The 25169-nt window shown below is 39.9% G+C and overlaps 1 protein-coding gene across 1 annotated transcript; it reads left to right on the top strand.

Moving 5' to 3' along the window:
• The first annotated feature begins 3886 nt into the window (after positions 1 to 3886).
• arfrp1 (ADP-ribosylation factor related protein 1) lies at positions 3887 to 20855 on the top strand. Its single transcript, XM_082534113.1, has 7 exons — positions 3887 to 4249; positions 5105 to 5192; positions 5523 to 5605; positions 16226 to 16307; positions 18842 to 18912; positions 19279 to 19379; positions 20391 to 20855. The coding sequence occupies exons 1-7, from the start codon at positions 4139 to 4141 to the stop codon at positions 20476 to 20478; spliced, it is 624 nt and encodes a 207-aa protein (XP_082390239.1). The 5' UTR covers positions 3887 to 4138; the 3' UTR covers positions 20479 to 20855.
• Positions 20856 to 25169: the final 4314 nt, after the last annotated feature.

Consider the following 25169-nt stretch of genomic DNA (forward strand, 5'->3'; position numbering starts at 1 on the left):
CGTAAGGCCGATGTGGAGGCAAAGACAACGCCTTTAATATAATATATTTAATATATTTAATATATTATATTTAATATAATATAATACTAAGTGCAATAATCCTTTCTGTCATCGTTGTATTTTTACTCAGTTGTATATAGTATTTGTATTTGTATTCTATTTTTATCTTATTGTATATTTATTTTATTTTATTCTACTGTATATAGTATTTTATTTTATTCTATTCTGTACAGCTGTGTACTGTATTCTTATTCTTATTGTATTCTAATTTTTGCCTCATAACTTTTGCACTGTCCACTTCCTGCTGTGACAAAACAAATTTCCCACGTGTGGGACTAATAAAGGTTATCTTATCTTATCTTATCTTATCTTACTTTTGCTGAATACCTGGCCGAGGTTGTGGTATTCGGCGGGCACCAAGGAAAGTTCAGGGGGGTGAGGAGCTTTTCGCAGAGGCGGTCCCGGGATTGTCCGGGACAGCGGCAAGTAAACATTGTTCATGACACCGCGTGCTCCAGCCAGTTACACACCCTTTGGCCCAGTCGATTTGGGGGTTGTGATGTTGGAGCCAAGGAAATCCCAGTACCAGTGGGGTGTGGGGGGCTTTGAATACCAATAAACTGATTTTCTCAGAGTGATTTCCTGAAATAATGAGTGTAACCTCCTGAGTGCGATGTGTGACGGAGGCTAGATGGCCGCCATTTAAGGCTGAGACCTTCAGGACCTCTGGAAGGGGAAGTAGGGGCAGGCCTAAGATCTTGGCTAACTCTTCGTCTAGGAAATTTTGTTCAGAACCAGAGTCAATGAGTGTGCAGTAGGAGTGAGTGAGGGAGTGAGACATTAATTTAGCAGGGCAGCTGAGGTGAGGGAACACTTTTGTTGTGGCGCCCGCCAGTATCCCCACAATTACTGATGGGCCGACTCTTTTACTCGGTCTGGGCAGGAGTCAACAAAATGTCCTCTTTTTCCACAAAGAAAGCACTCACCAGTCCGTTGTTTGCTCCCCAGTCTAGAGGAGGAAAGCTTGGCTCCGCCAAGCTGCATGGGTTGCTCTTCATCCCCGTGTTGCTCCTCCTCCTCACTTCTCCACATCAGAGTAGGAAGGTCCCTAGATGTACCCGTGCCCCCAGCACGCCGCCGACCATCCCCGCCTCTTTTGCCGAACTCCCGCATGTGGTCGTCTAAGTTAATACACATATTGATTAGAGCAGACAAAGCTTTAGGCAGTTCCTTGGTTGCTAACTCACGCTTAATATTCTCGTTAAAGCTGTTGAGGAAGGCTCCACGCAGTGCTTTCTCCTCCCAGCCCGACTCCTCCGCCAGGATCCAGAACTCCACGGAAAAGTCAGCAACACTCCTCCTACCTTGCTTCAGAGAAAACATGCGATGACCTGCGGCATCCGAGCTAGCGCCTTTATCAATTACACAGCGAAACTTGCTGAGAAAGACGTCATATGATACAGAGGGCTGGGTATTTAAAACTGCCTGAGCCCATTGAAGCGCCCGGCCAGTCATTAGTTGCACCAAATAAGCGATTTTAGCAGAATCAGAGGCAAAGGCACATGTCCATAAAACAGGCTAGTTGAACAGATGCAGGCTCAGCACCCCCACCACAATTGTTTAACAAGTTGCTTTTTCAACACTTTAATTTTTATTCATATTTTAACTCTCCCTGTGGATATTGACAGTTAATCATGTCATACACTGATCAAGCTTTTTAAATCAGCTGATTTTTGCTACAATACACTTTGTGAAAAATCAAAAAACTGCATTAAGCCTTTCTGCAAAAGGCAGAAATAACCAATTGTCTGTCCTGAATCAGTCTTATTAGGTAATGTTCAAATAATTGTATCATCCCAGTGTTTTCAGTGTGGGAGAAAGTACTCAGAGTACTCAGGGCTTTCAAGTTACACACTATGAAAGGCAGCAACAAGTTTAATGTTCAGAAACCTAAAGTCTGTATCAGCAGCAGAATGGACCTAAAAAAATGTTTGTTTCAGTTCTATGAAGCTTTGAGTATTTTGGATCAGTAGCTGCTGTGTTTGTTGCATCATGTTGCTGTAACTGTTTATATGCTTTATATATTCTGAGCTAAGTTGATCTATAGTGTTACATCATATTCTATAAGGATGTTATGTGTTTCTGCCCAGTTTGACCCATTTAGCAGAAGTCAGCCTGTCTAAGGCTCTGATATCTATTCTGTATGACTTAAAGCAGTTATGACATGGTCTGATTTTCTCACCCAATAAAGGAATATTTCGTATATCAGTCTACTCTTCATTCTATCAGACACAGTTATCACAGCTCCTACATTTGCTTTTTACACATATATGTAAGCATTGAGCCAAATTTAGTAACAACATATTAAAAGAACAATATTTGTCTCTTACATATGATACATCTGTATATACACTGTCAAAGATACTTGTCTTTGAGTGAAGATTTAAGGTGATAGGAAATATAAATAACTGCAACTTGAATCTGTACTGAAGCTCAGTATTTGACACAGAGTTCATGTTCACTGCTCTAATAACTAATAATGATTAATATAATAACTTTGCTGTTGACCATATTATATTTACATTACCAGAGTGAGATGATTTTAGTCTCATGAACAACATTAGCTAATTGTTATTTACTAGCTAACCTTGAAATGACTGTTCAGTACAGAAATGAAGCCCAACAATCATGTTTTACAGTCCTGTGGTCTCAGCCTCAGATACTCAACTAATCAAACAAAGCACATGTAAAAACAAATTTCTCCTTCATTTCTGTCAAACAGCTGCGCTGCTCAGGTTGCTTGGCAAACTGAGCAGTGCGATGGAGGCTAGACTGTCCCATTTCACAAGCCTCGCACTTCAGGCCTTCTTGGTCTTCCAAAGACCCGGCCCACGTAGACCACAAAGGCCGGGTCCTCCGAATGATGCAGCCCCTGAATTGGAAAACAGCCCATATCTCTTGGCTGGCCTGGGAACGCCTTGGAGCAGGAGGAGGTGGCTAGGGAGAGGGAGATGTAGGCTTCTCTGGTTAGCCTGGTGCCCCCGTGACCTGGGTCCAGATTAGCAGAAGAAAGTGGAAAGATGGATAAAATATTTAACTTGATATATATATATATATATATATATATATATATATATATATATATATATATATATATATCGTATTATTTAAATATATGGTGTCACCCACTGTAAACCTTTATTTTAATAAAGGGAATGTTCAAATCGTCATTCAGCCTATTCCACTTTCAACTCAGCAGCATCCATAAACAGTAGGGGATATAATTATTTGTTCCACTGCTGAATTTTATGCCTGCTTATTTACAACCCCCCCCCCCCCCCCCCCCAAAAAAAAAAAACAAAACAAAAACAAAAACAAAAAACAACAAGTCTCTAATTTTTATGGTAACATGGTCATTTTATTCTTACAGAGAGAGATGGAATATTTCCCACCCCCGAAAGACAAAAGAAGTCCATGATTTGCATTACATTAAATGAATAAGTATTTAAGCCCTAAGTAAAACATGACTTACTGCTTGGTGAAGGAATGAAGTCAGGGGTTTAATATAAGTAAATTGACGCTGTAATAGAGAATGTTTTACTGTCTTTGCAGGTCCTCGCTTCTGAATGGCTGACAGATGAAACGTCATTAAAAAACAAACAGTTATTGAGACTGTCAGCACTCACTTAATAACGCTCTGGTTCTGAACTTTCTACAGCTACTGGAACAAATCAATTCATTCTATATTTGTTGCGTTTTTCTTTAAAATGATGTAACACGCTTTCGAACTTCCTCCTGGGAAACGAAGTTTTATATCTAAAACACCGTCACCTAACGTAATGTGGTAGAATCCATATGTACTTCATTTCCCATAATTCATACAGTGGCACTTCCTAGATACGTGACACGTAGAAACAGCATTGTGTTCAGACTATCATAGTAGAAGTGTGCTTTTAAACGACGGCTTTCCGACTTGTTTTATGAGTGCATACATGTTATTCTACCCCTACTCGCACACAGGCATGTTTAGTGGGAGTATTATGAAGCCACAGTGGCGCGTGTTGCTTGTTTAGCCTCATAGCTAAGCTAAGCTACCTAGCCAACATTAGGACTAGCGAACACGGACGCGTTTTTGTTTATGTTTACTTTTTTCAAGATGTACACTTTATTATCTGGATTATATAAGTACATGTTCCAGAAGGATGAATACTGCGTTTTGATCCTGGGACTGGATAACGCCGGAAAAACGGTATCAAAGTGATGTTGTGTTATATAATTGGTTAACTGGGTTATGCACATAGCATTGGCTATGTGCATACCGTGGCTCAAGGGGTTGGGAATCGCATCTGTAACCGGAAGGTCGCCGGTTCGATCCCTGGGCTCTCTGTCCTGGTCGTTGTGTCCTTGGGCAAGACACTTTACCCTACTTGCCTACTGGTGTTGGCCAGAGGGGCCGATGGCGCGATATGGCAGCCTCGCTTCTGTCAGTCTGCCCCAGGGCAGCTGTGGCTACAACCGTAGCTGCCTCCACCAGTGTGTGAATGTGAGAGTGAATGAATAGTGGCATTGTAAAGCGCTTTGGGTGCCTTGAAAAGCGCTATATAAATCCACTCCATTATTATTATTATTATTATTGAAAGCGGTGTTATGTTCTCTTGTTTACGTTAGCTTTGTGGTCTATCGCTCTTTGTCTCAAGAAATCATGAACAGTAAATAGGACAAAACCCAAGTTACAGAACGGATTAACTTACCTGGATGATTGAGCTAAATAAGTGGGTGAAAAAATTAAAGTAAATGACGGTTATCAATCTGGCCATTAATGGAGCATAAACAATAAGAAATCACTTATGAATGTGCCACTCTAAAGGGGTTAGACTGCCTGAATGAACTGTCCCACTTGATCCTGTCAAAGACAAGGACACTAGCAAAAGTGAAAAAATCAGGCAGGAGAAAGAGAGAGCGTGATGGTCTGTGGCCACCACCTGCAAATGAGCTGCCTGAAGTTTAGCTAATTTTGTTTTACACATGCACAGATACTTACACAGTGCTCATCACCTGAGTAATTCACCAGTCTAATGGTTACTCTTATTTTCTGTGTCTGTAGACTTTCCTGGAACAGACCAAAACAAAGTTTAGTAAGAATTACAAGGGGATGACTTTATCCAAGATCACCACTACAGTTGGCCTGAACAGTAAGTGAATGTAACAGTGTTGGGCTTGCTTCAGCATGACCTCCTTCACAGTTTTCTCCTGCCTTGTCAAAGTAGCAGGAATCGCTTGCTTTTTGAGTGTGTAATTACTGCTTAACAATGAAAAATGATTATTAGTTCTTTTTTGATGAGTAACTGCAGGAATTAATTGTAATTTCATATTTTAACCATTATGGTATAGAAAAGGACAAATCAATGCAATTATGTAATCTTTCATGTTCTAATGCTACCTTTCTTTCTAGCTCACAGAACGTTCTTGATTTAAACTGCTGATCTATAACATTTTTGGGAATCTCTTGCTTTCCTTTACAGTTGGCACAATTGATGTTGGCAAGGCTCGTCTAATGTTCTGGGATTTGGGAGGTCAGGAGGAGCTGCAGTCTCTGTGGGATAAAGTGAGTTAAAAAAGAGGAATTTTTCACATCCTCTACACTAACATAGATAGTATTTCTATTTTTGAAGATGTAATATTTTCACTGTGTTTCGCATACATAGACTGCACCTGGACAGGCCACACAGATATATTTGGCAACACCTTTTACCACCTGCAGAGGGCAGAAGTTTTTGTCAACATTTTCCAAGTTGTTCAAGGGATTTTCAACATAGCCTTTTTACACATGCTAATACTTTCGAAAGCATATTGTTTTTCTGTTTACACACAATAACAGAATAACAGATTTCTTAGAAAAATATTACCAGGTTTGATATTATTAGCACCCTAAAATCTGACTTTTTGATTGAGCCAAAACACGAATCACTAGTGTCCAATGTTGTGTTTTAACTTTGTTATCTTTAAAGTTTGTAAAATCCAGCTAAAACAGAGGGTTATGTTCTAATTTATTCTGAGTATTAAAATATCAGGCAAGGGTTGAAGCTGTCACTTGAGAAAGCATCATGCCAGAAACAAAAGAAATCAGTTTAGACTTAAGAAGAAAAGTTGTTGTGCTCACAAAGCAGGAGATGGGTATACACAATGACCATAGCATATCCACGTTTCAAGAACTGGAGCCAGAAGTATCACAGAAAAATTCAAAGAGAGCTTAACAGTACAGAACAAGCCTTGCAGAAGTAGGAAGCAAAAGATTTCAAACTCTGGAAAGAAAATGAATGAGAGATGTGCCAAAGACCCTTGAACAACTGTTAAGACACTAAATGACTTAGCAAAGTCACGAATTGCAGTCTCAAATAAGACAATCACTGAGACCCTGCGCAGGAATGGAGTGTGAAGTTGCACACCAAGAAAAAGTCCACTTCTGCAGAAGAGACACCTTGAAGCCAGACAGTATGCTAAGGATAACTTGGAGAAACATTATGCATACTGAAAGTATCACCTGTGGTCAGGTGAGACGAAACTACTACTCTTAGGCCTTAGAGATGCTGCTTATGTTTGGAGGAAGAAGGCAGAGGTATACAATCCACAGAACACCACATTTAAACACAGTGGTGGGAGTATTAAGGTGTGGGGATGCTTCAGAGTGTCTAGAACTGGAAATCTCATCAAGGTGAAAGGGATCATGAAGAAAGGAGGAAGATTTTGAAAGTAAACTTAACCTCCTAAGACCCAAACTCTTCCACGGCATGCATTTTTAATTTCTCTTTGATAGTTGGGCATATTGGGGCCCGATGAACATAAATACAAAGGATTACCAGATCTTTAGAAAAATAAGAGCTACATATGAGGATATTCGTTTAAAAATTGATAGAACAGTAGCAGGATAATGTCCTCGTGAGTGGACATCAGGCCCTTGTAGAGCATAATTGAGTATTTTGATCTAAATAACCCAAAATGTGATGTCCACATATGTGGACGCCAGGTCCTAGGAGGTTAAAGCAGTCAGCAGCAACATTCGGTTGTTGATTTATCTTCCAACACGACAATTAGCCGAAACATACATTGAAGAACTACAAAGTCCCAAACACAGAGCTGGAAGTGTACAAACTTGTTACATTTTGATGAAATTCTTAATTTTAGAATTTGACATGTTGTTTTTGTCCTGTTGTGTAAAATAAATATGGGTCTTTAAATTACTTGCCAATTACTGCAGTGAATTGCTCTTCTGAAATGGGCTTTTGCTAACTGCAGTATAGCAGTACTTTCAGGAATACAACCACCAACCCAAATAAACATATATTAGGGGTGCAATGATACTCGTATCGATATTGAACCGTTCGATACAGTGCTTTCGGTTCGGTACGCATATGTATCGAACAATACAACATTTGTAATTTATTTTTATCAACTTTTCTTCTGAAGATGCTGTCTGTGTTGAGAGCTCAGTGGATCTGCGTTCGACTACTCCGCCTAGGCTGCACTGTCGAGCGCAGATCCACTGAGCGCAGCGCAAGCTAGCAGACAGAAGCTAAGCTCGTTGCAACATGGCAAATTGAACCTCCCCCACCCTCATTCAGATCTGGCCTTTGGAACTATTTTGGTCTTCATGTGACGTATGACCCTGAAGGTAAGCGCGTCATGGACAAAAGTAAAACAGTATGTCGGATGTGCCACGTAATGCTCAATTACATGGGTGGGAACTAGTGCGTTAGCGCAGTTTGCTCGTTAACGTGTTGACACCGTCCAGCCCCACACACGTGGCGATCCGCGGTAGCTCGTTAACTTTGCCGTGTTGTGGCGTTAACGTCATTTCAGATTAACGCTGACAGCACTAGTGGGAACACAACGAATACGACTGCACATTTACGCCGACATCATCCTGGTGCAAAGACAAGTGGAAGCAGACAAAAACAACAAGCATGCATTCTACAAACTTTACCCGAGTCATTTAGGCTACGTTCACACTGCAGGTCTTGATGCTCAATTCCGATTTTTTGATCAAATCCGATTTTTTTGTCTGCTCGTTCACACTACAAATAAAATGCGACAGCAAACGCGCTCTAGTGTGAACGCTCAAAGCGGCCCGCATGCGCAAAAGAAGACGTCACACACAACGCGCTCTGTTTAGACCCAGACCAACAGCATTGTTTGACTGATGGCCGTTAATATAAAGACTTCGGACTTTACGTTTCCCAATTTTTGCTTTAAGTTATTTTGTTATTTACATAATAATGTAAATAACCTAATAATGATCCTTATTGCTGTTTTAGAGGAGCGCTGCTTCAAAGGATAGCTGCAGAGTTCTGTCAGAATCTGCAGATTATACAGAACAAATAAAATGTTCACGTTGTCTTCCCAACAGTTTCACTAACATCTACACTGGATGGCCAGGAAGCGCTTGCGATGTCTTCTCCGGCGCTGATAATTGGAGTCTGTCTTGGGTCAGTGACGTAAAAGATGGATTTAATGCGACATGACCATCAAACAGCAGTCGCTTTCTAAAACATCAGATATGTATCGGATTCAGCACCACATACGAAAGTGACCCAGATCGGATTTGAAAATATCGGATTTGTGCCGTTCACACTGTCACACCATGATCGGATATGGGTCGCATAGGGTCAAAAAAATCGGATTTGATGCACTTTCGCCTGCAGTGTGAACGTAGCCTACGACAGCCGTTAGCACATGATTCTCCTTATGGGGACCTGATATGTTTAATATGCTGCTGAGAATATAGCCCAGAAGAAGCATATAGTATAGCTTTTATTTTGGAAAGAGCCATTTCTCTGTAATGAACTCTTTTCCAAAGATGAGTGAACCGAACCGAACCGTGAATTTATATAAGATAAGATAACTCTTTATTGTCATTGCACAGTCATACATAGTACAGTAGTACAATGAAATTGGAAAAACTGTCCTACGTCGGCACTACATATAACACAACACGACACAATATGACACATCACAACGCAACAAACAACACAGTATATTAACTTAGTATAAAAAAGAAGAATACGTGTATGTGTATTGCACACTGTTATTATTGCACATTAATTATTATTGCACCTTGTTATAAATATAAATATTATTGTTATTGTTTTAAACATTGTTACCTCCCCCTAAAAAGTCCAGGGAGGTATCCAGTCAGGTCAGCTATTTACATTGATTAGGGCTATTGCCCTGTTGTAACCGCACACCGATGCAATATGTCAGCACACTTTCAATGGAGCAGCAGTAGAAGACGGTCAGCAGCTCCTTCTTCAGGTCCATTTTTCTGAGGATTCTCAGAAAGTGGAGACGCTGTTGGGCCTTCTTTAAGACCGCAGAGATATATATATATATATATATATATATATATATATATATATATATATATATATATATATATATATATATGTATATATATATATATTAGGGGCGCAACGATACACAAAATTCACGGTTCGGTTCGATACTTTGGTGTCACGGTTCGATATCTTTTCGATACAAAAAAAAATGTTCATGCCTTTTTAATTTGTCATTTATTAAAATTATAAATATATGTTTTAACTCAAAAGTACAGTTTTTAAATTTAACCCTAACCCTTGTGCTTGTTTTTTATTTTGACAGCGAATGCACACCTGCGGACCACTTATGTGCAGCCCTGGTTATTTAGCTCGTCATATTGCAGCCACAGAAATTATTTTGTCCATGAAACCATAAAGCTGCACTTTCTTTTTGCCTTATAGTCTGATTTGTCATAACTTCTCCGTTTTGTGGTAAGCTTTTCTTTGGCTGTCACTTCTTCACCCTGACCTGTCTTATTTGGCTCAGCAGAACTAAAATATATATCCTGCTGCTTTTACACACGGACTCACATAAGCTCAGCGATTCTCTGCGCGATCAACCTCTCACATGTTTAAGCTGCGGGAGATTTCACTTGTCATGTTTGCATAGTAAGCTAACGATTAATAAGACGATGTCAGAGGAATTGGTGCGCAAATTATCATCACTCACAGATCAGTGCTGTCGCTCTCTATACACAGTTCGCACGATTGCAAAGTGAAAGCAAAAAAACAAGCGCAAATTCAAACGCGATTTCAATATGTCACATATTGACAGTGGCTCACCGATGCCAATGACATAATTACCCAGCTACATTTCTGAAAGAATGCAAAAGCATTGACATATATTTTTCCTTCCTACAATAGCCCGACGGGCAGGGCAGAGATAGATTTTGGTAGCCCGACTGAAAAAAATCGCTAGCTCCGGTATCTGATTGAGGAATCACTCATCTTTGGAAAAGAGAGTTTATTACAGAGAAATGCCTCTTTCCAAAATAAAAGCTATACTATCCGCTTCTTCTGGGCTATATTCTCAGCAGCATAAGGAGAATCATGTGCTAACGATTAATAAGACGATGTCAGAGGAATTGGTGCACAAATTATCATCACTCACAGATCAGTGCTGTCGCTCTCTATACACAGTTCGCACGATTGCAAAGTGAAAGCAAAAAAACAAGCGCAAATTCAAACACGATTTCAATAAATTTCAAATTTCAAATTTTTTATTTGTCACGTACACAGTCATACACAGTACGATATGTAGTGAAATGCTTGGACAACTGCTCGTGACCTAAAGAAAACAAAAAAGGAAAAGGCTATGAATAAGAAAGGAAATAAATATGAAAAATTAAAAAGGGTAAATTTAACTAGGAAGGAATAAAATATAAATTAAGGTTAAAAATGAAATAACTGTACAACACAAATTAGAATGAAGGGTAAATTTAACTGGGAAGAATAAGATACAGATAAATATATAAATTAAAGTTGAAAATAAAATAACTGTACAACAAAATACACAATACACAATATAGAACTATATAAGAATGTATGAAGAAATCTAAATATAAATAAATATATACACAATAACAGCAGCTGTACAAGTATTAACCGGAAATGAAGAATATAGTGACCAGTGTTGTGCAAAACCAAAGTCCAGAAAGTCCAGTGTGTGTGTAAGAACCATATGTGTGGGTCAGTACTGTGTGGTGGTGTGATTGAGAGACCGTATCGCCTGCGGGAAGAAGCTTCTCCTCAGTCTCTCTGTGTTGGTCTTCAGGGAGCGGAATCGCTTTCCTGACCAATATGTCACATATTGACAGTGGCTCACCGATGCCAATGACATAATTACCCAGCTACATTTCCGAAAGAATGCAAAAGCATTGACATATATTTTTCCTTCCTACAATAGCCCTACGGGCAGGGAAGAGATAGATTTTGGTAGCCCGACTGAAAAATATCGCTATCCCCAGGACGTCAGGCTAGCGATATTGCGAGCTCTGTATCTGATTGAGGAATCACTCATCTTTGGAAAAGAGAGTTTATTACAGAGAAATGTCTCTTTCCAAAATAAAAGCTATACTATCCGCTTCTTCTGGGCTATATTCTCAGCAGCATATTAAACATATCAGGTCCCCATAAGGAGAATCATGTGCTAACAGCTGTCTAAATGACTCGGCTAAAGTTAGTAGCATGCTTGTTGTTTTTGTCTTTGCACTAGGATGATGTCGGTGTAAATGTGCAGTCATATTCGTTGTGTTACCGCTAGTGCTTTCAGGTTAATCTCGTTGAAATGACCTTAACGCCACAACACGGCAAATCTCCGTTAACGAGCTACCGCCGATCACCCCGTGCGTGGGGCTAGACGGCCAACACGTTAACGAGCTAACTGCGCTAACACGCTAGCTCCCACCCATGTAATTGAGCATTGCGTGGCACATCCAACATACTGTTTTACTTTAGTCCATGAGCTTACCTTCAGGGTCATACGTCACATGAAAACCAAAATAATTCCAAACGCCAGATCTGAATGAGGGTGGGGGAGGTCCATGTTAAAAGGAGAGCTTAACTTCTGTCTCGCTAGCTTGCCCTGCGCTCTTCCTTCTGACTATGCTGTCTGTGTTGAGCGCTCAGTGGATCTGCGCTCGACAGTGCAGCCTAGGCGGAGTAGTCGAACGCAGATTCACTGAGCGCTCAACACAGACAGCATCTTCAGAAGGAAAGTTGATAAAATAAATTACAAATGTTGTATTGTTCGATACATATGCGAACCGAACCGAAAGCACTGTATCGAACGGTTCAATATCAATACGAATATCGTTGCACCCCTAGTATATATATATATATATATATATATATATATATATATATATATATATATATATATATATATATATATATATATAACACCCAGCACGCCCCTGCGGGCGGTTTATCCTTCAAGCTCGGATCCTCTACCAGAGGCCTGGGAGCTTGAGGGTCCTGCGCAGTATCTTAGCTGTTCCCAGGACTGCGCTCTTCTGGACAGAGATCTCCGATGTTGTTCCCGGGATCTGCTGGAGCCACTCGCCTATCTTGGGAGTCACCGCACCTAGTGCTCCGATTACCACGGGGACCACCGTTACCTTCACCCTCCACATCCTCTCGAGCTCTTCTCTGAGCCCTTGGTATTTCTCCAGCTTCTCGTGTTCCTTCTTCCTGATATTGCTGTCATTCGGAACCGCTACATCGATCACTACGGCCGTCTTCTTCTGTTTGTCTACCACCACTATGTCCGGTTGGTTAGCCACCACCATTTTGTCCGTCTGTATCTGGAAGTCCCACAGGATCTTAGCTCGGTCATTCTCCACCACCCTTGGGGGCATCTCCCATTTTGACCTCGGGACTTCCAGGTTATACTCGGCACAGATGTTCCTGTACACTATGCCGGCCACTTGGTTATGGCGTTCCATGTATGCCTTGCCTGCTAGCATCTTGCACCCTGCTGTTATGTGCTGGATTGTCTCTGGGGCATCTTTACACAGCCTGCACCTGGGGTCTTGCCTGGTGTGATAGACCCCAGCCTCTATGGATCTTGTGCTCAGAGCTTGTTCTTGTGCTGCCATGATTAGTGCCTCTGTGCTGTCTTTCAGTCCAGCTTTGTCCAGCCACTGGTAGGATTTCTGGATATCAGCCACCTCCTCTATCTGCCGGTGGTACATACCGTGCAGGGCTCTGTCCTTCCATGATGGTTCCTCGTCTCCCTCCTCTTTCTTGGGTTTCTGCTGCCTGAGGTATTCACTGAGCACTCGGTCAGTTGGGGCCATCTTCCCAATGTATTCTTGGATGTTCGTTGTCTCATCCTGGACTGTGGTGCTGACACTCACCAGTCCCCGGCCCCCTTCCTTCCGCTTAGCGTACAGCCTCAGGGTGCTGGACTTGGGGTGAAACCCTCCATGCATGGTAAGGAGCTTTCTTGTCTTTATGTCAGTGGCTTCTATCTCCTCCTTTGGCCAGCCTATTACCCCAGCAGGGTACCTGATCACGGGCAGGGCGTACGTGTTGATGGCCCGGATCTTGTTCTTACCATTCAGCTGACTCCTCAGGACTTGCCTGACCCTCTGCAGGTACTTGGTGGTTGCAGCTTTTCTAGCGGCCTCTTCATGGTTCCCATTCGCCTGCGGGATCCCCAAGTACTTGTAACTGTCCTCTATGTCTGCAATGTTGCCTTCTGGTAGTTCAATCCCCTCAGTTCTGACTACCTTCCCTCTCTTTGTTACCATCCGACTACACTTCTCCAGTCCGAACGACATTCCAATGTCATTGCTGTATAGCCTGGTAGTGTGGATCAGTGAATCGATGTCTCGTTCACTCTTGGCATACAGCTTGATGTCATCCATGTACAGGAGGTGGCTGACAACTGCTCCGTTCCGTAGTCGGTATCCGTAGCCAGTCTTGTTAATGATCTCACTGAGGGGGTTCAGGCCTATGCAGAACAGCAGTGGGGACAGAGCATCTCCTTGGTAGATCCCGCACTTGATGGTGACTTGTGCTATGGGCTTGGAGTTGGCCTCTAGTGTTGTACGCCACATCCCCATTGAGTTCCTGATGAAGGCTCTTAGGGTCCCATTGATCTTGTACAATTCTAGGCATTCCAGTATCCAGCTGTGGGGCATTGAGTCATAGGCCTTCTTGTAATCAATCCAGGCAGTGCACAGGTTGGTCAGTCTGGTCTTGCAGTCTCGGCTGATTGTTCTGTCTACCAGTAGCTGGTGTTTTGCGCCTCTGGTATTCTTGCCAATTCCTTTCTGTGTCCCGCTCATGTATTGACCCATGTGCCTGTTCATCTTAGCCGATATGATGCCTGACAGGAGCTTCCATGTAGTACTGAGGCAGGTTATTGGTCGGTAGTTGGAGGGGACCGGTCCCTTCTTGGGGTCCTTGGGGATCAGGACCGTCCGGCCTTCAGTTAGCCATTCCGGGTGTCTCTCGTTAACTAGCAGCTGGTTCATTTGTGCTGCCAGACGCTCGTGGAGTGCAGTTAGCTTCTTCAGCCAGTAGGCGTGAACCATGTCGGGCCCTGGTGCTGTCCAACTCTTCATACTGGAGACCCTTTCTTGGATATCTGCCACTGTGATGGCAGATATATATATATATATATATATATATATATATATATGTATATATATATATATATATATATATATATATATATATATATATATATATATATATATATATGTATATATATATATATATATATGTATGTATGTATATATATATGTGTGCGCGTGTGTGTATATGTGTGTCTGTGTATGTATGTGTATATATATATATATATATATATATATTAGAGCTGGGCGATAGAACGATAACGATATGTATCGCGATATAACTTTTACTCGATAGAGAAATTAAGCTATCGCGATAGACCTCGCCGCTCTTGTCCTCAAAAAAAAAAAGGTCAGCCAATCCAAATTAAGTAGCGCAGAGCCGAACCAATCACAGCCGCAGCGTCACGTAGCGTGACTTGTTACGTACAGCACAAGTGCCAAGCCGCACGTGTGTTTGTTTGGGAAGCAGCCAGCGGGTAATGGAGGAAATGAGTGTGCCGACTAGAAAAATCAACCGAGCGTGACCGAAGAGAAAACAGATGATGGTTCCAACGCCGGAGAGATTGTCGAACGGAAGAGCCATAGAAGTTCCGTAGTGTGAAGGTATTTCGGCTATTTCAAGTCTGACAAAAAACAGAGTAGCGTGCACTGTAAATTGTGCCGAAAACAAGTCTGGAAATACAATAAACTGGTGCATGCGTCACACTGTGCGCCACGTTATTGTTTCGGTGAAATGAATTTCTACAATACTGTTAATTGTACTCTCTGCAGTGTTTAAATGCTTACATATACACACAGTTACTGTCCCTCCACACATACGACTCGGTTCTGCTTCTATGCCCCAGCTTTGTTTACTTTTTCCCACCGAGGCTTCTAGACTTCTGATTGGCCAACATTTCGGCACGGTTAGGAATCTAGCGCCACCTGCTGCTTTGGCATGTTCATAGCAGCGTTTTCCTTCATTTCTGCCTTTATGTGTGGACGGGATTATTTTTTAAAACGAAAACGGAAAATCTCCGTTTTCAAAAATACCCGTGTACGTGTGGACGTAGCCTCAGTCTCTGACTGGAAGCGCTGATTCGTCATTCGGCTTTTGTCAGACTAAAGTAACTGTTAAAACTGTTTGAAAAGCTCAGCTATACAACAAGGAGAGATTGAGAATTTCCTTTTAGTTCTCAGTTTATTTGATATTGACAAAAGTTAGTCAGTTTTGTCTGTTCTTCTGTAAAACAAACTAAGATTTATTTTTAGAATTAATATTTTGTTTCTAAGTGGAATTGACAGTTTAGTCTGTTTCGTTTGTTCTATTTTGAAACTTAAACGCTTTAGCGGCTGCCTTTTGTGTAGTTTGCAATATTTGCCTTTATCTGAAAAAGTCTCATGTTCCTTAAGTACATCTACCCTGTTGAACTTATTATGGGAAATAAATATTTAAATAAAAACAAGCTGCTGATTATTTCACATTTTACTTGTGAGCAACGGCACATTTAAATCTTACAAATATAGTTATTTGGCTCATATCGTGATAGATATCGTTATCGCCTGAAATGAAAAAAACATATCGTGATATGAAAAAATCTCATATCGCCCAGCTCTAATATATATATATATATATATATATATATACACACACATATATATATATGTATATACACACATATATATATATATATATATATATATATATATATATATATATATATGTGTGTGTGTATATATATATACATATATGTTGTGACGTGTTTTCCTCTTCATGGTTGTATCTAGTACTACGCTGAATCCCATGGAGTCATCTATGTGATAGATTCAACTGATGAAGAGCGTCTGTCAGAATCAAAGGAGGCCTTTGGTGAGTAACCTTCTTGTCTCTGTGTTATTTACTGAACAAATGGAAAAATGGAAACATTGATATTTCTTCTGACATTCATAGTGCTGTGACAAAGCACTTGCCCCTTAATCCCTCCGCCAAGGAGGTTTTGTTTTTGCTAGTGTTTGTGCGCGCCTTCGACCTTCTGTCTGTCTTCATGATAGTTTGAAAATGTTTGTGTGAATTCTGATAAAAACTGTGGGGTCATGTTAACGATCCATAAAAATTTGGCTTGCATGCACCGATATCTTTTAAGGTAAACTTCATGATTTATTGTTCAAAAAGTGACAAAAATCCTTAGAACATATAAACTGTGATTCTCACAAGTAGAAAATATAACACATAGAAAGTCCTGCATAAATATTAAAAATATTGATCTCTGACCTCGCCTTCAAGATCAGTAGATTAATCTGAAAGTCAAAATGACAAAACTATGCTGTTTGCTACAGTTGTTTGTATTGCCACATATAGGTTATTATATTTGAGGTTTTTGGATCTCAGAACTCTTCTTCAGGGCCAAATAAGGTCAAATAAACAAAGATTTTGTTTATTAAGGTTAAAAAGGTATTCAGATCGACCTGTCCCTGTGTGAAGAGATCATTTCCACCCAAACCTTATAACTAGAAATGCAGTCATAACGGTTACTATAAACATCACAGTATATATAAGCCCTATTATGGAAGTCTGTAATATATGGCCTTACACACTAGGGCTGCCACAAACGATTATTCTGATAGTCGACTAGTCACCGATTATTTTTGCGATTAGTCGACTAATCAGAGCATGCATCCATTGAACGTAAAACGTACAGCTTATTGCACCAGCAGCATCTGCTCTTATATAACTATCATTAGCTTACAGCTTTAAGTGTGTAAGGTCTGTGCTAACTAAAAATAAAGACAAGATGATAGTTTATTAAATTTTAATGAAATTTGCAGATTGTTTCGGTGAAGTTTAATAAACTCCTTGCTATCTAAAATATAACAGGACATCGGAGTAAATTCTCGAGCATCTCACACTTCTGATAATCAGCTGTCTGCTTGACGTTTATTCAGTGTAAAAACTTTAATCTCAGCCAAACCGATTTACTCAGGAACAAATAAAATACTGAAAAACAATAACAAACAATAACATTTTTAAGTTATCTAAGTGACTCATATATATTTAACCTGAGTAGCGAAAGACGGCGGGGGGTTTGAAAACGCTGTTCTCACGGCTCTAGTGACCTTGCCCCCGGCTAGCTATCGAGCTAGTGGGTAACAGACGTCTGCGAAAACGTCGGAGCGCTTTTGAAAATATGTGGTGTCCTGATAAACTGAGCAGATATTTGAGGTTTACACAGCTACATTCTTACCTGAAAATATGTTAAACGTTTATTTTGTGACCCAGAAAGAATAATAAGAGTAATATTAAAACTAACTAGCTGCCGCCATTGTTGGAAACTGAGCTGGGCTGCGCTATGAATTCTGGGACAGAGCTACTTCTTCTTCTTCTTCGGGGTTTAACGGCAGCTGGCATCCTTGTACATGCAGTGCTGCCATCTTCTGTTTCAGTCCGTTATTACACTCTTAAATCCTGCTACTTATTCCTGCGTCTTTTGTGATCTTTCAAAGCTTCAAACGACACATCGACTATTAAATTAGTTGTCCACGATTTTAATAGTTGACGTAATCTATTACACACACACACACTCAGGTTGTCTTTGTTAGGCCTTAATTGTACTTTGCAGGGGCGTAAACAACAAAGCAGAGTGCAACAGCAGTCTGCATGTCTTTTGGCAAAGAAGAATAACAAGCATAAAATCATTTTAGGTTATTTCCCCACCATCCATCCATCCATCCATCCATTCGCTTCCGCTTATCCTTTTCAGGGTCGCGGGGGGCGCTGGAGCCTATCCCAGCTGTCATAGGGCGAGAGGCGGCGTACACCCTGGACAGGTCGCCAGTCTGTCGCAGGGCTAACACACAGGGACAGACAACCATTCACACTCACATTCACTCGCACATTCACACCTAGTGACAATTTAGATTAATCAATTAACCTATCCCCACAAGGTTATTTCCCCACCATTGTCACAAAATACCATCAGAGCATTCTGTGCAAAGGATAAACTGTTTAATTATTTGGAGACAAAACATGTTACGGAGCCTTCCATTCGTCCAGACCAGCTTGGCACAGAGAAGGGCAGTCTGAACTTCAAGCCTATCCAAGCTACTATAGGGCGAAACACTATGGACAGAGTGCCAGCAGCAGAGACAAACAACCGTTCACACTCATATTTACACCTATGGACAATTTAGACTCACCAGTTAACCTAACTCCACTAAGTGAATGTCTCTGGACTGTGGGAGGAAGCCACACAGACGCAGGGACAATCTGTCTGATATTACGATCAGTTTGAAGATCTGAAATGTGTGACGAATATGAGATGAGAAATGAAGGAATCAGAAAAGGTGCAGGTACTTTCTCAGAGTGCTGTATTATTGAATCAGTGATTGATCTCTCTTCTCTTCCAGAGAAAATGATCAGCAGTGAGGCACTGGAAGGCGTTCCGCTCCTCGTGCTGGCTAATAAGCAAGATGTACCGGTACCTGGACTTTTTATTCACACCAAGCATTCATTCATTACACATGCACTGGTATTCAATACCTACTGCACAATCCACTTCGTATTGTCTCTGTCCTATCTTTGTGTATTGGACATAGATATAGTTAGTAATAGAACCTTCTTATCTCTTAATTTTACCCAAATTTAGCGAGTTATTATTTATTTGTAATTTCTAGTTTTATATCTCTTGGAGATGTATTTTTTATATTCTCATAAATACACCATTGAGGTGGTTGGGGTGAAACAGCATTTCGGGACGCTGTACACTGTGTGTGTGTTGACAATAATGACCTAGAATCTTGAACTTGGTCACTGCCTTCAGTCTTGTGTATGTTCTTTTTCTCAGAACTGTTTGTCGGTGCCCGACATTAAAACAACCTTCAGTGACTGTGCTCCAAAGATTGGCAAGAGAGACTGTTTAGTCCAGCCTTGCACTGCTCTCACAGGGTAAGACTACAACAGTTTTAAATGATGACTTTGTTTGCAACAGCTTGCTCTCACACATGATGCAATGTAGCATTGTGTTTTTATTTGATTCAATTACAGTGAATGCAAATTTGCATCAATTTAAGTTTATGATCACATCTGTTAATAGACAAGGACTGCCTTCAACAATTCAAATAATAACATTGCATCAAACGTTTTCTCACATTTAATTACAGTCCCTTCACTTAAAATGCAAAAACAACCACAAAGTGGTGATTTCCAAATATTAAAATCCTAAATTTAATTGGAAATAGTCAAAAGACCTTTTTGTAATGTTTTCATTTCATTTTCAAAGTGTGCCAGAGGTTTTTAATGGTTGACAGGTTTGCACTTCCAGCAGCATTAATGGGGTCAAAGTTCCTCGTGCCACGATCAATAGAAAACTGCACCATCACAGATTCTTCTGAACTGTAAGATGGATGGTCATCCTTTTTTAACAAGGGTGGATGTTTCAGAATGTGATTGCACAGCCCTCCTTTTCCTCAACCCAACTTAAATGAGCTTGAGCCTCAGAGAAGACATTAGCATTTGTTTTTGTTTGTCTAAAGTCACATTAGTGGATGCAGTGGATTTCACAAGTAATTCTCAGCAGATGCAGTGATTTCCACTCTGTCTGTTTTTAAAGTAACATCCCAGCTGTTGAGCTTTCAGCCTTGTCCTTTCTGTGAAGAAATATTTTGCACCTTTTTGAGTTCAGTCCTCGTTGTTTACTGTTGTCTGCTTGCAGACTGGTGAACTGGCCCATCTTCATTTTTCAAAGACTCACCTTTTTCTATCATTGCTAAGTAGCTGCTGTTGGTCCGGGCAGCAGCTACAGCAGTATTAAATTCAAAATGAGCGTATATTAGGAAATGCCTTAGTTTTAACGTTTCATGTGTTTTTGTATTGCTTTCAATGAAATGTTAGTCTTAAATAATTTCACACTCTGTAGATGTTAAAAGAAATATGAAACAATCTGCTTGTTCCGTACAGGGACGGCGTGAATGAAGGCATTGAGTGGATGGTGAAGTGTGTGGTCAGAAACATTCACCGGCCACCGAGACAGAAGGACATCACATAAGATGTTTGTCATCTTTCCACTGTGATTTTGGACGAGTTTCTCCTTGAGGACATTCCATATGTTAAGCCCTGGAGCTGATAACTCTCACCTTGTGTTTCCTGTGACTCTTTGGATTTCTGCTTTTTGGACTTCATCATAATGTTTTTATCAACAAACATAGATTCAGATGTACTGTGAGCAGACGTCTGCCTGTTTGTGCCTACACTTTTTGAAGGTGTGTCGTTTACTTTTGCTGGGATCAGTGCTGCAGCGTCTATATGGAGCACTTTGAGTGCACAGGAACACTGACGCATTAAATATACAAGCATTGATGGGCGCTATTTTTTCACACTATCAGATTCAATAAACAATGATCCGTGTTTTTTTGATGAACTTAACGATACTGCAGTATTCCATCATTAGAACCTTTAACATATAAACAGTTTACATTTAGCTAGGTTGGTCTCTCTTTTTTGTCATTAGGCATAAGACAGGAATTATTAGTTATTGATCCGTGCTGTCCTTACACAATTTTCAGCATTTGGAAAGAGTCACTGTAAAGTTAGCATCCACTTCTGACATTAGGAATTTAGGAATTGGCTTTTTATGAACAATTCCTAATCCTCCGCTGGTGATGTGCCTGTATCACAGTTAAAAACAGAGCTGTACTATACTAGTATTGCCCAGTTGGTTCCCACAGGTAAACTTTGAAATATCATTAGCTGTAACCTTAGTCTTTCATCCTGTGGTTCAATTCCAGCTGTTTCAATTTCAGAGTTATTTGTTGCAACTAACTTGACCAATAGAGATAATAATGAGTCAAATAAGTGCACAAACCAATCCTACACAACCACAAATATGAATCTTTTGCAAACACTATTGCTCTTCCAGTACAAATGTGTATCGATGTAGTCAGTTTGATAAAGAGAATTACATGAATGATAAACTCTTCACAGTTACCACATCACGGCCCAGTTGTCAAATGACGGAAGAGTTTGGACAGACATTTCTTTGGGAATAATGTTCCTGCTGAAGACTTTCAAAGACTTCGAGAAGCTGACCACGCACTTCTCTGTGCTGTTTGTTCTTCTGGTCCCTGCTTTATGTGTTGATTTCATACCATAACTATCATTTATTTAAGTTAGACAAACATGTTCAAATTGTTCAGGTGCCACTTTAACTGTGATCATGGGATTTTTAAATCTTTGCATGCATTATTTTTTTTTATCACTATGCATTTAGATTCCCATGACTATTAAAAAGAAGAATTCTTGATGAATAAATGGGGACAAAGAACTTTTGATTTTTCCAGTCTGTAAATTTAAAATCCCAGTAATGTGAGCATAAAATTAATTTGGTCTAACTCTTGAAAGAAGAAAAAAATACTTTTCTAATAGTTTCTTATACATGGATGTGGTTTAGCTCTAGCACCAAAGGATCAAACATCAGTTTGCAGGAATACTGTAAATGATTTAATAAATCGATATGAAGTTTATAAAGTCAGGACACTGAAGTCTTACTAATCTCTGCCGAATCAATGTCAAAGCAGATATTTGTCATTCACTTTTTCTGCCAGTCACTTATACTTTATGATAGATGATTCTACTAAATTTCTCATTTTAATAAAAAATAATGTGTCATTTGGGATAGTTTAACATTCAGCTTCCTATCAGTCCTCATACTGACCTTCACAGCTGTGAAGGTAAATTTGTTTGTCACTAGCTCAAGAACCACAGCTATTCCTGTCATAATTGTTGATTCTCATTGCTGATGATCGCAAGGTTCAACACCATCAGAATCAATATCATCTATCTCAATATCACCTTTCTTTGCTTTTTGTTTTACAGGGTTTTTACATTACAGCTTAAAAAAATCAAAATACTTCTATCAACCTGATTCTTTTAGTCCTCACGCTGGACAGAGAAGACGCTGACTCAGTGTATTCAAAATATATTCAATCACTTTATTCAAAAAAACCCTCTGGAAAGGAGATGTGCACAGCGCGAAACCTCCTGCAAATCTAAAGCTTCACCGACAAGATATGCGATATAATCTACACCCACACTCCTGTCTGGCTTTCATGACCCGAAGGTCATCTCCTGTTGTTATCATCTAGCAGCAGAAACATGAGTTACAATCTCTGAAAGGTCTGCATTAAAGACCCTGTTTATCACAGTCTCATGTCGCCAAGCAGTCTAATAGAATAGAATAGAATTCAACTTCACTGTCATTGTGTTAATAGACCTGTTATTAAGGTGCACGGGCCATTGATGGGGCTGGGTGGTGGTATCCCTGCCCTGGTTCAAAGAATTGCCCTTATCTAGGGTTTTAGTGCACTCCAGCATCACTGGGCCGTTCGCAACGTTTCGGCATGTTTTTGCCTTCTTCAGGCCGACCCAGTGTGTCTTGTCTTTGTCTTTCTGTTTACCTCCCTTGGCTTTCTATACTTGTGTTAGCTCCACCCATTTGTGTTTTCATTTGAAAAATTCTTTCTTAGTTTTTGTGAAACATTATATTTTTCTTACTGTTTTTCTCTTTGTTTTTCACTTGTTTTCTCTTTGTTTTCTTTCATCTCTTTGTTTGTCTTTGTCTTTTAATGGCACCCCCTGTCTTTTTTGACATCCCGTCCTTTCTGTGCTTGTCTTTCTATATATATGTGACTTCTTGTCTTTTTGTGTTAGGGACCCCACCCCATGGTTAAGGTTAGGAATAAAGTTATAGTTAGGGATAAGGTTAGGTTTAGGGCTGCAACACATGGCTGGAACGTCTATTATGGTGGGACGTCATTCCACTGGAATTCAGCCATAACCCGGCACGGACCATGAGAAAGCACGTCCGGCGATTTAGCTGAAAACATCAGAAGATCCGTTTTGTCGGCCATCCAAAGGTTCAGCAGTAATGCACTCTTAGCAGCTGCAGTCTCCACTTCACAATCGCTGCAGCACATGTCCAGCAAAATCGCTGGACATGCTCGTAGGCAAGAAGTGAAGCAGAACATGGCGGGGAGAAGTGAGGAGAACAGACACAATTTTGCACCGGAGGTTTTCGGGAAGCTTTTATTTTGGTATTTCCATTGATCCGTGCAATAAATTTGCATATTAGCCTAAACATTTAGATTTAGCATTTAGATTTAACATTTAGATTTAAATATAATATTTAGATTTAGATTTAACATTTAATATTTAGATTTAATATTTAACATTTAGCATTTAGATTTAACATTTAGATTTAATATTTAACATTTAGATTTAAATATAACATTTAGATTTAATATTTAACATTTAGATTTAAATATAACATTTAGATTTAACATTTAACATTTAGATTTAACATTTAGCATTTAGATTTAACATTTAGCATTTAGATTTAACATTTAACATTTAGATTTAACATTTAGATTTAAATATAATATTTAGATTTAATATTTAACATTTGATGAAAAGTTACAAATATTTTACTAAATGTTGTAAAAAATTACTCGAAAAAACATGTTTTTGTAAGGTTTTGAGCTAAATGTGGAACAATGTTGTCATTAATTTCAGCATGTTTCACTTTACAAACGGCGCCCCATAGAGAGCTGGACACTTTTATCTGCACTAACAAGAAGAGGGGCCACGTCCTTCAGAACCACATACACACTCCCTACACACTAACATCCCTCTGCCTATGAATAGATGTATTCACTGTTGTATTACTTTTGTATATAAATAAAGACAAGTGCAAGAACAGAGCGCACATCACAGGGCCCCACTCTGGTGGGAGCGTTCTGTGATCATGCCCTTGCAAGTAAAAGCTGCAGCGTCTGTGTGTTTCTACCTTTAGATTCTCAGCTGAAGAAGTGTCTTTAGAATAAATCTCTTGACACAATTAAATCTCAATCACAAAATGTGGATCACTCTTCATTGCACAAGCATGTGTGTGTGTGTGTGTGTGGATCACTTCTCAGTGAATTGAATCAGCATTTCGACTTGTGCGTGTGTGTGTGTGTCATTTCTCACTCAATCAACGAGTGCAGATGTGTTCATATGTGTGTTTCTCTTCATTCTGAGTCGGTGTGTGTAGATGTGTGTGTTGGTTTACTTAACAGTAAATTACCATGGTAACATATAGCATGAATTTAACCTGCTCTGGCTTCAATTAGGGAATTATAAATGGGTAGTGTTGGCAACTTGTGACGCACCAGAAAAGAGCTGCTATGTTAGTAAATTGTAGCCTAAATGGAAGCAGGGAGACAAAACAGCAAACATGTCAGTGGTGTGAGTTCACAGATAGACCATTATCAAAACTCTAAGATTAGGACACAGCAGAACCTGACTGATGAAAACTGAGTGTTTCTTTGAGTTTGTCATGATGTGCTGTGTGACATGCAGGAAGGACCCAAATGAAGGGCTCACAGATGGAAACTTAAAGCGTAGCTTCATTCGCTAGAAATACTTTCATAGGAAATTAACAGAAAAACTAGAAACTTAGCTAAACTCAAGAAACGAAGGAAAAACAAAAGCAGGAGCACAGAAGCACGGACTAGATACAGGACACAGTGACAAGAGTTACTAGAGAAATGACTGGAACAAGAAAAAACATGAAGACAGAACTAAAGCTACACTTGACTTGAGAGGCTCAGGAACCAAAACCTAAGAACAAGAAATCACAAACCAAGAAGTAAAAATACTAAACACAGACTAAAACACTAGTAGTCAAAAAGCCATGATAAC

Source organism: Aulonocara stuartgranti (genome assembly GCF_965226115.1).
Source record: "Aulonocara stuartgranti genome assembly, chromosome: 5".
Taxonomy (NCBI): Eukaryota; Metazoa; Chordata; class Actinopteri; order Cichliformes; family Cichlidae; genus Aulonocara; species Aulonocara stuartgranti.